This window comes from Diabrotica virgifera, chromosome 10 (genome assembly GCF_917563875.1).
Source record: "Diabrotica virgifera virgifera chromosome 10, PGI_DIABVI_V3a".
NCBI lineage: Eukaryota > Metazoa > Arthropoda > Insecta > Coleoptera > Chrysomelidae > Diabrotica > Diabrotica virgifera.
Window position 1 is genome coordinate 105,891,629 of NC_065452.1, and position 16,575 is coordinate 105,908,203.

The following is a 16,575-nucleotide window of genomic DNA, read 5'->3' on the forward strand; positions in this document are numbered from 1 at the left end:
GTCTGGCTGTGTCCTTCCATACAGGCGTCTCTTCTCTTGTGTCCTTCTCCTCCCTTTTCTTATATTCATGGTTTTCAGACCGACTTTCGCGTGATCCAACCATATCGTTCTGCGCCTTCCTTTTTTCGTTTTCCCATCGGCTTCCATTGTAATATTTTCTTTGCTGTTTTTGCATCTTCTTGTCTCTAGTCTCTAGCTAGACATTCTTGTCTCTAGACATCTCCCAGCCACGACAGTCTTTGACTTTTCACAAATCTTACAATATATCATACTCTCTATTCAATTCATTAACCTTGTCGTTTCTCCTGATTCTCCAAGTACCGTCTTCCTCTTGCACCGAGCCATATTATACTTTTCTCAGTAGATATCTTTCTCTCGAATGTCCTGAGTTGGGCTTCATCTTTTCTTGTCATTACCCAGTTTTCACAACCATAGGTTACTACGGGGTCCGGACAAATAATCCCCGGAAAAAAATCCCCACAAATTATCCCAGGACAAAAAATCCCCGGACAAATAATTCCCGGACAAAAAAATCCCACAAAAAATCCCGGACAAATAATCCCCACAAATTTTTTTGGACAAAATATCCCCACAAAAAATCTCGGGACATAATATCCCCAAGAAATATTTGCTGCCGAATAGTTCTCTAACAGTTTTCCCGAAATTTTACCAAATTTCTAATTCCAATTCCATGCCGAAAACTTCAAATTTTACATGACAAAAGAATGTGAGTTTTTTCAAAAATCTTTCATAGCTGCTCGGGGAGAGGCCAGATGGGAGAAGGTCTGTAGGATGGCCTAGAAAAAGGTGGAAAGATGCAGTCAGAGAAGATCTGGAGAAAATGGGAGTGAGACAATGACAATAGGAAATAGTGGCACAGGACCGACAAACATGGAAAGCAATAGTAAACGCGGTAAAGACTCTCGAAGAGTTATAAGGACATTGATGATGATGACTAAATATTTTTGACGTTAAGTTAACAAAAATGAACAGGTTTTTTGCATTACAATCAATATTATCGTTTTCAAGACCAGCAGCTATAGTGATGAGCGAGACTGGTCTTGGTCTTGCAGCAAGACCAAGACCAAGACCGCCTTTTGGTTGCAAGACCAAGACCAAGCTTGCAAGAACAAGACCAAGACCAAGACCGAACCTTGCAAGACCACGCAAGACCAAGACCAACCTGCAAGACTCTTGCACTTTTTTGAGAAAAATTGGTTTTTATTATTTAACTTTATTTTTTAGTTCAATAATATATACTGACATTGTAAGAAACCTTAAACAGTATCGAATTTTTAAAATACATAATATTTTGGTTATATTTTTAAGTCGTTTTAAGTCAAACGGTTTGCATTTTCTCAACCTTCAAAGTGTCCAGAAGGCAAGTTTTCAAACGGCGACAGTTCAAGGACAATTGAAATTACTTGTAAGACAAAAAAATGTAATTATAGATAGGGTAATCCATTAAAAAAAATGCAATTAAAGACGGTTTTTATGTACCAGTAGTTTTCGCTTTTTTGTCTAATAAAAATACTGACACTTATGTGGCCTGAATAAAAAATAACTGGTTGTCGATTGTAATGTGTCAAGCTGGTATCGCAAAATCCAAAGCTTAGGTTCAGTTTCTGAATATAATGACAAAAATTACGATACTGGGAAATTTTTAAAATTATTTTTTGGATTAATTTTTTACAATCAACGAAAGTTGAAAGTTGAATTATTTGTGAAAATCCCGGATGACAAACGCGTAAAGAAGTTTACTGATTTCATAGTTGAAAACTATTTGGAAGAATCTAGGTTTTCCCCAGAAAGGGCCAGTACTAAAAATAGTATGTGCCGCACTTGAAATGCATGCGCATCATTTCAGTGTGTTTAAAATTCTAGTTTTTACTACCCACATCCGAATATTTTCAACTTTTTAAATGTCATAATGGGTATTCAATCCAAAAATATGTGAAAATAAAAAGTGCGAATAACTCGTGTTACGAGAGCAATGTAGTTTAAATAAAATTAAAGAACTGCAAGATAACAAATTACAGAATTAAGCTTATAACTCCCCATTAGGTATAGTTATTATGTTATAGTATTAGGTCTATAAATAGGTATGGTAAATATGAACTTATTTACTAAAAAGTATGTTTTAGTTAGTTTATAAAACAAGTTAATTATATTAAATAATGATTAAATAGAGTAAAAAATATTTGATTTTTGTGTTCTCTTAAAAAAATTTAATTTATGTTCTTAAATTTGACCCTCGTAGGATAAATACTACAGTGTTCGAGTGAAAGGAGCAGATCATTATCTGTTAACAAATATAAACCGTTTATCCCTTTTCGTAAAATTCGTGAATTGAAGGTCACCGACCATTTGTGGCACCTTTAAGAAGCTCTTTTTTTTAACATTTTATTAAAATACAGGGGCAATAAACAATAATCCAGACTCAAGACGTGGTCTGAAGGCAGGCCGCAGGAATCAACAGTATGCAAAACACAACGTGACACAACCGAAGGCCGGCAATTGCAACAAGGGTTGTAAATGCAGGTTTTTCCTACTGATAAGCATTACCATTATAAAAATATACTCTAATCTCTTTATATAGAGAGAAATAATTAGGTCATTAGGTGAATGTATAATGTATAATGTTAAAATTGGTATCAGTTTGAAACTACATTCTACATTCTGTTAAAATTTTAAAGCAAATAATATAGTTTCATTCTTCACATCTTTATTTATTTCAATGTACATTTTATTCGAAATTGTTTGGTTCAAATTATTACTACCAAAAAAGGAGGACCAGCAAGACTCTTGCAGCAAGACCAAGACCAAGAACAAGACCGGCTAGTGCAAGACCAAGACCAAGACTGCTTTTTAGCTGCAAGACCAAGACCAAGACCAAGCTTGCAAGAACAAGACCAAGACCAAGACTAGCCTGGTCTTGGTCTTGTTATTGTTTTGCTCATCATTAAGCAGCTATGATCACGAATACGCAATGTTTTTAACATAGTTATTCATAGCAGAGCGAGCAAAAGATTTAAGCGAATAATTACAACATGATTTCCACAGCCTTAGCTTATTCCCCATATCTTCCACGATTTTTGAAACTCTTTTGTCATGTAAAATTTGAAGTTTTCGACATGGAATTGGAATTCGAAATTTGGTAATCGACATTGCAATTCATGCTTAATCTCAATTGCTATTCATTATTTTCGTACCGAAAAGCGGTTTCATGGCGATTGCTATGTATAATTTGTATAACCCTCATGCACGGAGGCTGAAAAACATTTGCGTCGATTGCATTCACGGGAAAACTTTTAGAGAATTATTCGACAGCAAATATTTCTTGGGGATATTATATCCGGGATTTTTTGTGGGGATATTTTGTCCAAAAAAATTTGCGGGGATTATTTGTTCGGGATTTTTTGTGGGGATTTTTTGTCCGGGGATCTTTTGACCGGGGATTTTTTGTCCAGGGATAATTTGTGGGGATTTTTTGTCCTGGATTATTTGTCCGGGGATTATTTGTCCTAGCTTCGTTACTACGGGTCTAATCAGTGTTCTGTGGATAATCATTTTGGTGCCACTGGATAATCATTGCCACTGGAAAAACGTGCATTAATTTCGCTCTTATGGAATTCTTCTGATTGGTTTCTGTGCCCAGATATGTAAAGGCATCCACAGGTTCGATGGTATAGTTGTCTATTGCGATATTATACAGGAAATATTTCTTCGTGGATTTTATATTATTTTCATTGTCAGATGTCCTTTCGACGCTCATGTATTTCGTTTTTGTTTCATTTATTTTAAGCCCTGTTTTTCGTGCTTCAAGATCAATAATTTCCTTGATCATTTCCATTAGTCGTTGTTTGCTCCTACTAATGATAGTTGCTTCGTCTGCATATACCTACAGTAATTTGTACTGTTTTGGTATTTATCTTATACTATTTTTCTTCTGAACAGCTGATTGGATATCGATTTTCTTTCACAATATGTCAACGTCAAAAATGTCAACGTTTTACCCGTATACGGGATTGAAAAAATAAAGGTATGTTTTTTCGTCTTATTTTGCAACATCCTGTGAAATTTATTATAAACGTTACATATGTTATTAATAGTGCGAGATAGCTTTATCTTTTCTCAACATTTTTTTAAAAAAATCATTTCGTTATCTCTATTATCAAACATTATACAAAACTTCAGATTTAACCAGTTTTTATTGACATTTAAAGCAAACACTATTTACATAGACTTTATTGACATTTAATACAACTAAAGCCTAAGAAAACACAACCTAAAAATAATCTTTAGCAAGTTCCCTCTCTCAAAAACACTTAATGACGAGTATTTCCGCCTCTATTTCTAATAACTTATTCATAGCGATTAGGTATACTTAAAATCAAGTGTCGTACTTAGTCCTGATCAATTGCATCTCAAGCTTCTCTCACCATAACTTCTGTGTCATCAAGGCAGACAGGTGGTGGTTGTCCGCTCCTAAGTTGACGATTAATAATATCCCACAAATTCTCTATGGCATTTAGATCAGGGCTGCAGGGTGGCCAGTTCATGGTTTGTATACCAACCTCGTCCAAATAATCACGGGCCACACGTGCAACAGATGGTCGTACATTATCTTCTGAGGCCTTTGAACAGTGCCGACCTTAATGTTATTGAGACAAAGTGCAGCCTACTTGAAAAGTATTCCAGACCAAAGACCAAGGCACTTCTAAAAATACTTATATAAGTCTTTTAGAACCGGACCAGGTAACGAATTGTTTTTAAATTACATACATACATAGTTACTAATTAAAAATTTCTTCTGAGTTTTGTGCTTATGTTGATAAACATAGGCACTCTTATAGAAAAATCGACATGTAGATATTCTCATTTTTCCATTTTCTTATGTTACTCTTATTTGGCGCATATATTCTCAAGGTTAAGGTTCTTCAAATCGGCAATAACTCCACTATCTCATAATTTTCTGATCCTTAATAAATAAAAAGTTTGATAAACTTGTCTAAAAATTACTTATAAAGTTAAATAAATATACACGACGGCTTCGTTTTACTATAGATAAGCAAGTATAATGATTTCACAACTGATAACATTCCTCGGGAATAAAAATTATGCATAGATATATTATATACCCAGCTATGTTACATACTATGGAAAATTTGAATTTATTAATTGTTGGTGTGAAAATGTAAATTGATACAGCTTATCATTAAATTAAGTAGATATCCTTAAAGTTAAAATAAACATTAAAAGTATGGCAGTAATAATATACAAGTTTGAACTATTGCAATAGTTCAAATAGATTTAAATACTATAGGTTAAATATACATGCGCAGGCGCGGATCTAGAAATTCATAATAGGGGGGGGGGCAGACTTACCTCAAATATATTATACATATTTTCCAGATTTAGCCATACAACTATCACTTACTCTAAGGATAAAATACACTATAGAATCCAAAATACCTACGGTATCAAAAGGATTGATAGACAATTCACGACTATTAATCTCACTGGTCGTTCTTTACCATAAAGATTAACCTTTCTACCATCAATGGGTAGGTACGCATGGATTATCTAGTAAAATACAAATTGTTATATCTTTATTGTATCGCAAATTTGAAACGTGACTTTTCATGAGATAATGTTTATACCCTGTGTAATGTATTTGCATTTTAAAATATCATTTTTGTTATTCTTTGAATCGAGAAAAATATTTCCGTTGTTTATGGTTCCACCGGTACCCAAACAAATGCGCCTGCAGATTATTTTTCAGAGAAGAGTGTTTTATTAGATTTTATGGCTTCTTGCAATTCTTTGGAAGAGGTTGTCGTATAATTTAGTGTTGTACTTATGGCTTAAAGTTTAGAGTTAACAGAAAAAAATAATAAATAATAAAAAAATACTTATAGACTAAATACAATGGGGGGGTCCATGGACCCGTTGACCCCCCATGTATCCGCGCATGTACATGCGTCAGGGTGTTTTACCTATACCACACAATGAACATATTCGATAGGTGATCCAGGTATTCATAGATCACATTACTTTCTGTAAACCGGATGTCAGCTTTGTTGAAAATTGTTTATAGGATAGAGAAAGAATCAGAATTGTACGATAGAGAAAGCAAGATCTACATTTAAAAAAAATGGCTAAGCTATTCAAATGTCATGATTAATAAAAAAAAATCAGGTTACTACGATGTTATATATTTCCTATACTGTTTTACGGAGTTGAGTCATGGACTCTCACAGACGCCTGCAAGAAAATTGAGGCTTTAGAAATGTGGCTCTATCGTAGAAGCCTGAAGATATCTTATACCGACCACGTTACTAATAAGGGTGTGTTGTTAAGAATACAAATAGAAAAAGAGCTGTTGACTTTAATAAAAACAGTCAAAATCGGATACCTCCGTCATATCGTGAGGAACAACGAGAGATATGAACTGCTGCAACTAATCTTGCAGGGAAGAGTAAAACGGGGACCAGGAAGGCGAAGGATTTCCTGGCTGAAAAATCTACGTACGTGGTTCAAGGTTCAACACAACAACCACAACTCCTTTCAGAGCAGCAGTGTGCAAAATAGTCGCCAACTTCCGAAACGGATAGGCACTTCAAGAAGAAGAAGTTTGAGACAACCTGTAGGTAGGACAAGGTACAAGTGTATACAAGGGTATACCGTAAAATCGTATTGTAATCTTATGTTTTGTGAACATTTTGTTTTTTGAATGTCCATGATATATTTAGAAACAAAGAAAATAGACGGTTTTATTCAACATGGTGTTTTACTAAAACAAAACTAAAGTAACAATAAAAAAATAACAGTTAACAGAACTTTAAAAACAGAAAGGCTTATAACGTAAACAGTTTTGATCGACACCTATGAGTTATTTGTCGACCAGGTGAGCGGTATGCACAGCGCAATATAAGAGAGACGAGATTGTTTAATGGAGGCTCTGTGATGTTTTGGGGTAGAATTTCCTTGAAAGTACGGATTCGGTGTCTTTACGTGGAAGTTCTTTAAATATAGCGAGAGGTACATTACACAGATTTTCTTTCTTTGAACACTTTGTTCCTTTCGCACAATTTCAACTTTTTTTTGTCCAACTGATTTTTCTTTCTTTATTTTTTGAAGTGATCGAATTACTACTATAACTATATTATATGAATTATACTACTATTTATTTATCGAACTACTGTGGTTTAAATTTTTATAAATATGGTATGTCATTTGAAAACATCTTCTATCTTAAATAAGTTTCTGATATAAATTCCTTAAAAAATTACTCTCTTCACAAATTTTCAAGAGCTTCTTTTGGCGAATAGATTAAATTTATTATAAAAGTTCAAAATACCGTCTTCCTGCCAATCATACAATACTCCCTTTTTCTATCTTTCGTTCATGACTTCAAAGTTAATATATAGAAAAAAGTGTTGAAAAAATGTGATTTTATGTTTTTATTTGAAGTCCCTTGTCTCTTATATTATATTTGTTCGTATTTATTATTTTCTTTTATTATGTTAATAACATATTTCTCTTTTTATTATTGCAGGATATGGATTTGATTGAAGTATTGTGGAAGCAAGATGTGGATCTTGGTTTCACCGTTGACAATGTGGTACCGAAACAGGAAAAAGAAGATATTAAGCTCGAGCCAGACGACGCCACTACATCCCTATCGAAAGATGACAATTTAGAAAAAATTAAAACTCTACAGTCCGTCAATGAAGATTCCATCAAGGTAAGATTGCAAATTATCATTTATTTATTTATCAATTATTCTATTTATCAATATGATAGGTAAGAGTAGCAAAGAAACATACAATATTGTTTTCTTCCTCCTCATTACTTGAGCTCTTTGTTAGGACGTGGTGACACTTTGACAATATTGTTAGCCTACTGGAAGAGAGAAACCGTTTGGGCTTGACTGTGGGATTTTCTATAAGATGTGCGTTTTTCACTTCTTTGTTCCATGCGCCCATCCAATGCTCATCGATTGTGAAATTGTTTGGAGGATTGTTAACTGCTCTTTTTGGCGGCTTTCGAGATTTTAGCCGCAATTGGCGCTGGTTTAGCTGATCGATGCCGGTACGATAGGTTGTCTTTTTAGTTTTGCATATAGCCATACAAACAAAAAATATATAAAGTACTTTATTGCTTTTCAAAAAATGTCCCACCAAGATCGATACACTTTTGCACCAATTGGTAAAACAGTTATTCCAGTCTTCTGTGGACACCTGCATAATCGCTGTTTTAAAGGCATCGATGGCTTCTTCTGGCGACTGGAATCGCCGCCCACGCATTGAATTCTTTATCTTTGTTGTTGGGACTTAGATCAGGGCTATACGGTGAATGGTTTAACAATTCGATGTTTTGAAGCTCCAAAAACTCTATTGTCTTTTGAGCAGTGTGACCACTTGGATTGTCATGATTTAGGATGATTCGCCGTTGTCTGTAGCTTTGTCAGAGTTTCGCGATAAGATCTGGTAAACAAATCGTTATATACCAGTCAGAAGTAACCGTTCTTCGATCTTCTAAAGCAATTGTTGCTACATGACCAGATTTTGACACAAAAGTTGCGACCATTTTCTTTAACACACTTCAAGAACGGATCACTTTTGTTGGTTTTTCCTCATCGTGAAACACCCACACAACGGATTGGCGTTTATTTTCCGGTTGGTAGTACAGTAGAGCGTCGATAATGCGAACGAATTGGTACAGGGGTAGTTCGGATTATCAAATTGTTTGGATTATCGAACATATGTTCAAAATATGTACAAAGCTCATAAACATAGTACATATGTACATACGTTTTAGTTACAAGGAATAAAACACCTGCATAATAAACAAATATATTGTATGTATTTCTACATGAACAAAACAACAATCTGCGGTCATATTTTGCCCATATTGTCATATTAAATCCAAAAACTCGGTCCACGATCATATTTTTTAATTTTATAATTTTTTTTGCGTTCGGATTAGCGATCGTTCGGATTACCAGGGTTCGGATTATCGACGCTCTACTGTAGTAAATCCAAGATTCATCGCCACTAACAATACTATAAACGTTTTTTGAGCTTCCTTTGTTGAACCGTTCCAATGTTTTTCGACACCAATTGACGCGCACTTCTTTCGCTCTTCTGTAAACAAATGACTCTGGCAAACGAACTTCCTAACACCCAGTTCTTCATGTAGGATCTTTTAGATCGAGGTCTTTGAAATGCTCAAAGATGCCTCTATATTTCGGTATGTTACACGGCGGTCATCCTTAATTAGCTGACGAACCGTATCAATGTTTTGCTGTGTGGCTGATGTTTTGGGTGGACCTGGCCAGGATTCGTCGCTGAAACTGGAGCGACCACGTTGAAATTCGCAATACCAGCGGAAAATAGTTGACTGGTGTGATGCTTCATTCCCAAACACAGAAACCATTTCAGCGTGACATTGCTGTTGGGATAATGCTCTACGAAAGCTGTAACAAAGTATTGCTCGAAAATGTTCTCGGCTAAGATCCATTTTTCGACCGACTTGCTAATTTCAAAAATTCACTGTATCTACACGACTTGTTCTATGGCAATGAAACTCTCGATTTATGTCAACAAAAGATTGAGGTTACGTTTGTGTCGGAAGGTTTTATTGGTGGTGCCCTCTAAGCGGCTATATGCAAAACTAAAAACACAGGCCACGTATTTATTGTCAGTGATGGATGCTTTTGACATTTCTGGTATTGACTTTTAAAGGCAGCTAATTGTCGTGTTTTGGGTGGTGTAATGCTGCTTAAAACCGGAAGCCATTGAGTTGGCGTACTCTTTATGATACCCGTAGTATAGCTTATGGTTTGATTTATTTATACATCTATAACATTAGTGTGGTGACTGTTTAGCCAGACTGGAGCACAATATTCAGTTGTTGAATAGACTAATGCAACAGCGCTTGTACTGACTGTGTCGGCATTGGCTCCCTAAGAAGTGTTTGCAAGCTTGTGAATGATGAAAGCAAGGTTTAGATATCTGGGAATAGATATAACCAGTTACGGAGATGTTGAAGAGGAAGTACGACAACAAAGCTTAAAAGCAAGTAAAGCGGCGGGATCTCTTAATGGCACAATCTGGAAGAACCGATACCTAAGACAAGACACAAAAGCAAGAATCTATCAAGCAGCAATTAGACCTATATTGACATACACGGCGGAGACAAGACATCTAAAACGAGACGACTACTAGAAACAACAGAGATGAAAATACTTCGACGAATATCAGGGAAAAGTCTGTTGGATAGGGAGAGAAGCGAAAACAGAAGATCATGCAATGTAGAAGACATAAATGGATGGGTGACAAAACGGAAACAGGAGTGGAACGAACACGTTAGTAGAATGGCAGAGGATAGGATAGTATGAATAGCACGAGATAAGTCCCCAAATGGACGAAGAAGTGTTGGCAGACCAAGAAAAAGATGGTGCGATAATTTAAACAATTTAGGAGGTTAATATTGAAGAAGACACAGGCTTTAAAGCCTATATACAAGAAGGAAGAAGAAGAAGAAGAAGAAGCTTCCTATGTTTAGTCTGTGGTTTACTTCACGACGATTTAGATGGAAAGCGGTAACTCTGTCTTTGTAGGATTTGGCTGAAGACTCAATTTTTTAAAATATAAATTTTAAAATATTTAGGTCGTGTTTCATGCCATCTGCATAAATAAATTTGCGTGAGATTGTAGTGAGAGCCTCTGAGATGTTAATGTTGAACAAGAGCGGCGGTAAAACGGACCCTTGTGGTAAGCTGTTCTGTAAACTTTTGAATTTACTAGTTTTCCCATTAACGCTAATTTTAAATAATCTATCGCACTGCATTTGATTTACTAGGTTATTAAATGATTGACATGGTAGAGTTGGTGCAAAACCTCGTGAACCTTGAAAATGCGTATGTATAATATAACCGAAATAAAATGAAGCCTAAAAACAGGCGACCATTTTATTTGCTGCGAATGGCGCGACAGGGTCCCATCTGCACCCTGTTATTTTCAGTAATGTCGGATTCAATCGTTTCGTTCGTATATTGACGTCACCAAATGAACGAATTAGGTTCACGAAATTTTGTAACAGCAATACCATCTGGTTGAACTTAAGTAGTAGACCTTTTTTCCATACTTTCCATCGTTTCGTATGTGTAAGTCAGATCAATGAAAGCTACTGCCATTTTGATTTTATTTTGGAAGCCATTTTCAATAAATAATGTTAACTTGACCACTACAGTTCCTTCCTGGCATAAATCCAGCTTGTTCTACGGGAATCTTTCCGCTGATAAATTATTGTAAAAGCCTCGCGTAGGTTATTCTCTCAAAAATTTTATAGCAGACACTTAAAAGGGCGATTGGTCTTATAACTCCCTGGTAGTGAAGTGTCTTTGCCTAGTTTGCAGATTGCGATAATTTTGTTTTATTTGAATAGTTTAGGAAGTTTTTGCGTCCTGTCATCATTATGTGGTTGAAGAAATCCAGAAGCCACTTTCGAGTTTTTGGACCAGTGTGATTTATGAACTCGGGAAATATTTTGTCAACACCTGAAGCTTTGCTACACTTAATTAACTCCAGTGCATTGAAAAGTTTCCGCGGTCTCTATTTGCATCATGATTGACAGGCTTTGCTGATATGCAGTTTTGAGCTTTTTGAGCTTTTTGAGCTGATATCGTACTTCTCTTTTATGAACTTTTTCTATGTCGGGTTTGGAGAGCGGGGCAATGCGCTTCGCTATATCTTCTGAGTTTGGTGATGAAGGACGGGATGTTAGGCCGTGTGTCCAGTTTTCTGAGTAGGTTCCAGACAGTTCGACTGCTATGCGTGAAATTAATGTTTTCGAAGATCTCCTCCACCTTGTGGTTCATGCAGTATTCACAGACTTTGAGAATTGTTCACGTACGTCTGGGTCTATGGTTTGCTCGTATGAATCATACATGCATTTACATTCTTCGGTCCAGCGTGGAATGTAGGATCTGGTTAGTTTATTACGGCCACCAGTATGAAGAGTTCTTGAGATGAGTAAGAGTGTATGGTGCTCACATTTTTTATGTTTTGTTATACAGTAGATAGCAATACCATATTGTGATTATGTCCATGTTGTTTTCTGCAAGAAGCTTGCGGATGTATTCGCTCTTGATTCGTCTAATGCCTTTAATGTTTATTTGGCTTACTTGTATTGTTAATCCACTAGTCAAATGGTTCTTAGACGAACCGTTTTTTGTTTGTTGTATGGTTGTTTGCAATGTGTTTGCCAGGAGATCTGGAAGACGGTCTGGCGGTTCGATGTTGCTGCTCATTTAATTTACCCAGGGGTGCCCAGGGTGCCCCACGAGGAGGCGAGATAACATGTATAGTATATTCTTTAATGAGTAATGAAAAATAAACTATTGAATTAATACTGAAATGTATTTTCAGCAAGAAAAAGAAGACGATCCTTGGTCCGGATTCGACTACACCATTGATACAGAAACCGGTAAGTTTTATTTTGTACAGAACATCAGAAACATATATTTCATTAATTTACAACAATTAAATAATAAATAGTTTTGATTTTGAGTACACCCAGTACACCTCCGGAACAACGTGTAAATTTTTGTATTTGCTGCTAATTTTACAAAAAAATATCTATATGTGGGGATATATTTGCATTTTGGAAGAATGTTAACAGTTTATTTTTCTTTTCTTAGACATAAATAATACTAATAAAAGCCAATTTCTTACCATTAACAAATAAGGGGAGATATTTGACGGTACCACAAGTATCCACAACGGAAAAACCTCATACATCAGAATAATATTCAAATAAGTACGGAGTAAGTAAGTAGAAATGTACTGGATGGTTCATGAGATTGTTAATAGGGGAGTAACAGCGATCGCTTTAAAATTGTTTAAACTTAATTTATATGATTAAATAAATATAAATCATCATCATTGTTACACAACTTATCGAGTACTCCATTTCTACATCTAAGACTTTACAATCACGTCCAAATTGTCGTGCTTTAACGTTCTCACTTGGGAACTTTAATAAACGAAACTGGAGACCAAAACAATGAAATAAAAAGACGTATCGAAATTGCCAGGGCCACCTTCATAAAGATGAGAAAATTCTTCTGCAACAGAGATATAAGCATCCCTCTACGATTAAGAATGCTAAGAGGCTACGTATTTAACACGCTATTTATTATACGGTGTAGAGGCCTGGACTCTCAAACAGAACAACATAAAAATATTGAAAGTTTCGAGATGTGGTGCTACCGTCGAATGCTGAAGATAAGTTGGGTTGAAAGAGTCACAAACCTTGAAGTATTACGAAGGATAGGAAAGACCCAGAAATTTTGTTAGCGATAAAACGATGAAAACTCGAATATCTCTGGGTCACCTGATGAGAGGATATAAATACGCATTACTTCAAAATATAATGCAAGGAAAAATAGAAGGTAAGCGCAATCCAGGCCGTAAAAGAATGTAATGGTTGCGGAATTTGAGAGAGTGGTTTGGCTGCACCATTAGTGAACTTTTTAGATCAGCTGTAAACAAGGTCAGGATAGCCTTGATGATTTCCAATCTGCGATAGGAGTGGCACAAGAAGAAGAAGAAGAACGTGCTTATTCACTTTGGTTATGCCATCTTACCCACTTGCTCTTGGTCTTCTTCTTTTTCTCTTACTTGGTCTCGGTTTCCGAGTACTTATCTCTGCCATTTTTCGTACCCTTTTCTGAATATTATGTCTATCTCCAATTCACAGTAGCAAGGCATTTTTTACATCTTGAATCGGGGGTACTTTTACTTTCCCTATAAATTGTTCAAAGGTAAGTAACTGTAATTCTATACAGTCAGAGCCACCTAGCTCGGTGTTTTAGGTGGCTCCGATTCTATCGAAGAACACAGATTCTTGTAGAAACATCCTACTCTTCGCATTATTTCTTTTGTCTTGCCTAACTCTGTCCTCGCCCAAAATGCTGATAATTTCTTTTTTGTCTTTACCTTGTCTTTTACCAAAAATGTTGGACCCTTATCCTCTTCTAGGAGCTCTTCTATAGTTTTATCGTTTTTTGTAAAATTGAATTACGAAAACAAACGATGTTATGCCGAAGGATGGTATAATCTATATCCAGAATCTTCTATCTCAAACAGTTATATCTGTACACGTTTTACCTGAATAAATGAATTTGTTCGCTTATTACGTATATTTAATTTATTTCGTTCGTACACAGTTCTTTGATTATCGACTTCCCTTCTAGTTTTTTTCTTATATTTCTCTCCATTTAGTTGTAGCTATAGACAATACCAGTAGATCGTTGACGGACCATAGCGAATGATTTTTTTGTCTAAATCACCAAATGTGCCTTTATTTCAATTTTGAATTATTTTTCTATTCTCAGATCACTATTAGTCTTTAGCATTTGTAGATCTAAACCATAAATCTTATAAAACTACTTCAACAATTTTTTATTAGCGGTACTTTGCATTCTCTATATTATTTACTGCATTAATGAATTATTTTTTATTCGAATGATATTTTACATGATCCTTGTATAAATAAAACGGAACTTCGTTACGCAGCTTTTTGCAAGTTGGAAATGACTTTTCAGACTTTGTGTGGACTGTGATGATAAGGCACAGTCAACAATACAAACACAAATCATTCAATGGCCAGTTTAGATAGTTTAGAAGGACACTTGCTAGACTTCGCGCAGACGACATTCAGTATCGGACTAGCCCACATGTGTTACCATTAAATATTTTAGAACAAAAAACACACCCTCTAGACCAGGGGTCGGCAACCTTTTGAGTCGGAAGAGCCAAAAATTAAAATTTACAAAATTTCAAAGTTTTTAAAGAGCCACATTTTTTTGTCAACGATAAATAGTACTCGCATAAAGTTCTTTGATAAAAAAATTAATATATTTATTCATAATTATGTATATAGTGTATTTCACATATATATTTTCTTACATTTCATTTATTCAAGTAAAAAATTAAAACAAAAATATTCACTTACTACACTAACTTGTACTTCAATGACAAACAATTGAGCAAATAATCTCAATGGGAGCGTTGGCTTTGCATGGTTTTAAAAAGTGTGGATAAATCTGGCTCATAACTTGTTTTAAGTTCCAAACACGACTCTAAATTTTCATTTGTTAGTTGGCTTTTTAGTTTACTTTTAATTATATTCATGCAAGAGAACGCTTTCTCGCAAGAATATGTCGATCCAAAGATAGTTAGCACTCCAAATGCCAAACTTCTTTACCTCACTGTATGTAGCACTAGCAATCTGGAAGACTATTCCATGCGTCGAAATATAAGTCCCTCAATTCGCGACATTTCTTTCAAAGCTGTCCACTTTTATTGCGTTACGTACATACATTTCTGGACCTCCAACTCTTCCAACTTGCCTTTCAATTCTTTAAATTTTCCACTCCACAAAGCTTTACTTTTTAAATCGATCAATTGCATTTCTAAAGATCCAGTACCAATTATTCCAAGTGTGTACATGGGCTAGTGTACATCGGCACTAGTTACTTAAAACAGGGTTAAAGATGTAAATGGCGCCGGAACTATCCGAAAGGATCTCCCCGGCAAAAATGCCATACGATATTATTATTATTAATTATTCCAAATGGCTCAACGTGGATTTCGTTACTATTTGTGTTGAGAGGTTTTTACTATGAATGCTAGAGTGGTTCTGTTGGTTTTTAATTGTTCAAATCTGCCAGCCAATTCATCTTTAATTTTTTTGTAACTGTGCTGAAGTAATTCGTGTCAACAGTTGCACTGGTTTTATCGCGATATTTTGGTATTTATTTATTTTGGTAAAGTAAATAATATTTGCGTGTGGAACTAAAGAGCCGCAGCTTCACATCCAAAGAGCCGCATGCGGCTCGCGAGCCACAGATTGCCGACCCCTGCTCTAGACTACTCTAGAGTGAGACAAGTTGTTCGGCAAGTACACATCTTTCTGTACCGTCATCAGTTTCTTCGATTTCCAAAATTGTGTCTGCTATTTCTTATTTCTTATTGATTACTTAAAGCTTTATTCTTACTTAAAGCAGACTGGACAGTATCACAGAGTGGAGTGGAATAGTCTGTCCGTACAAAATTATACATATTACTAAAAGTCGAATCACATCTCTGACGTCTAGCGTAAACAAAAAAAAATATAAATACATACATACATACTAAAACATGTTATAACAGTTATCTGATTTTAAGAATAGAATGAATGCACTTTTTTTGGAATTGTTTGTCTTATAATATTCTATTTGCTGGAGTCTTCTTCCTGTTGACGTTTTCAGTGCTTCTGTAATAGTTCCTTGCTTTCATTGTTTCAAAAGTGTATAAATCACCACAACCAACTTAACTATTTTCTACAGACCAGACCCCGACTGAACTAATGATGTGTTTAAAATTATTGACGCTAAGAGGTGATACTAAGAGATTGATGAGGAGATGCTAAATTTTCATATATCTTGCTGCGAGGCCCCTTTCCAAACGGAGAAAATAACAGCTATCAAATCTCTGAGAAAAAACAAGTTCCTGGGAA

At 35.4% G+C, this 16,575-nt stretch overlaps 1 protein-coding gene across 3 annotated transcripts in view; it reads left to right on the forward strand.

Moving 5' to 3' along the window:
• The window catches only part of LOC126878550 (segmentation protein cap'n'collar), a 633,197-nt gene that overhangs the window by 295,148 nt on the left and 321,474 nt on the right, over positions 1 to 16,575 (forward strand). For 2 of the 3 annotated variants that reach the window (XM_050641323.1, XM_050641324.1), the window contains 2 exons: positions 7,562 to 7,750; positions 12,441 to 12,498. In XM_050641323.1, the coding sequence (XP_050497280.1) occupies positions 7,562 to 7,750; positions 12,441 to 12,498 (247 nt within the window). Of the gene's footprint in view, positions 1 to 4,428; positions 4,759 to 7,561; positions 7,751 to 12,440; positions 12,499 to 16,575 lie in introns of those variants that run through there. The other variant, XM_050641325.1, reaches the window with a different exon arrangement.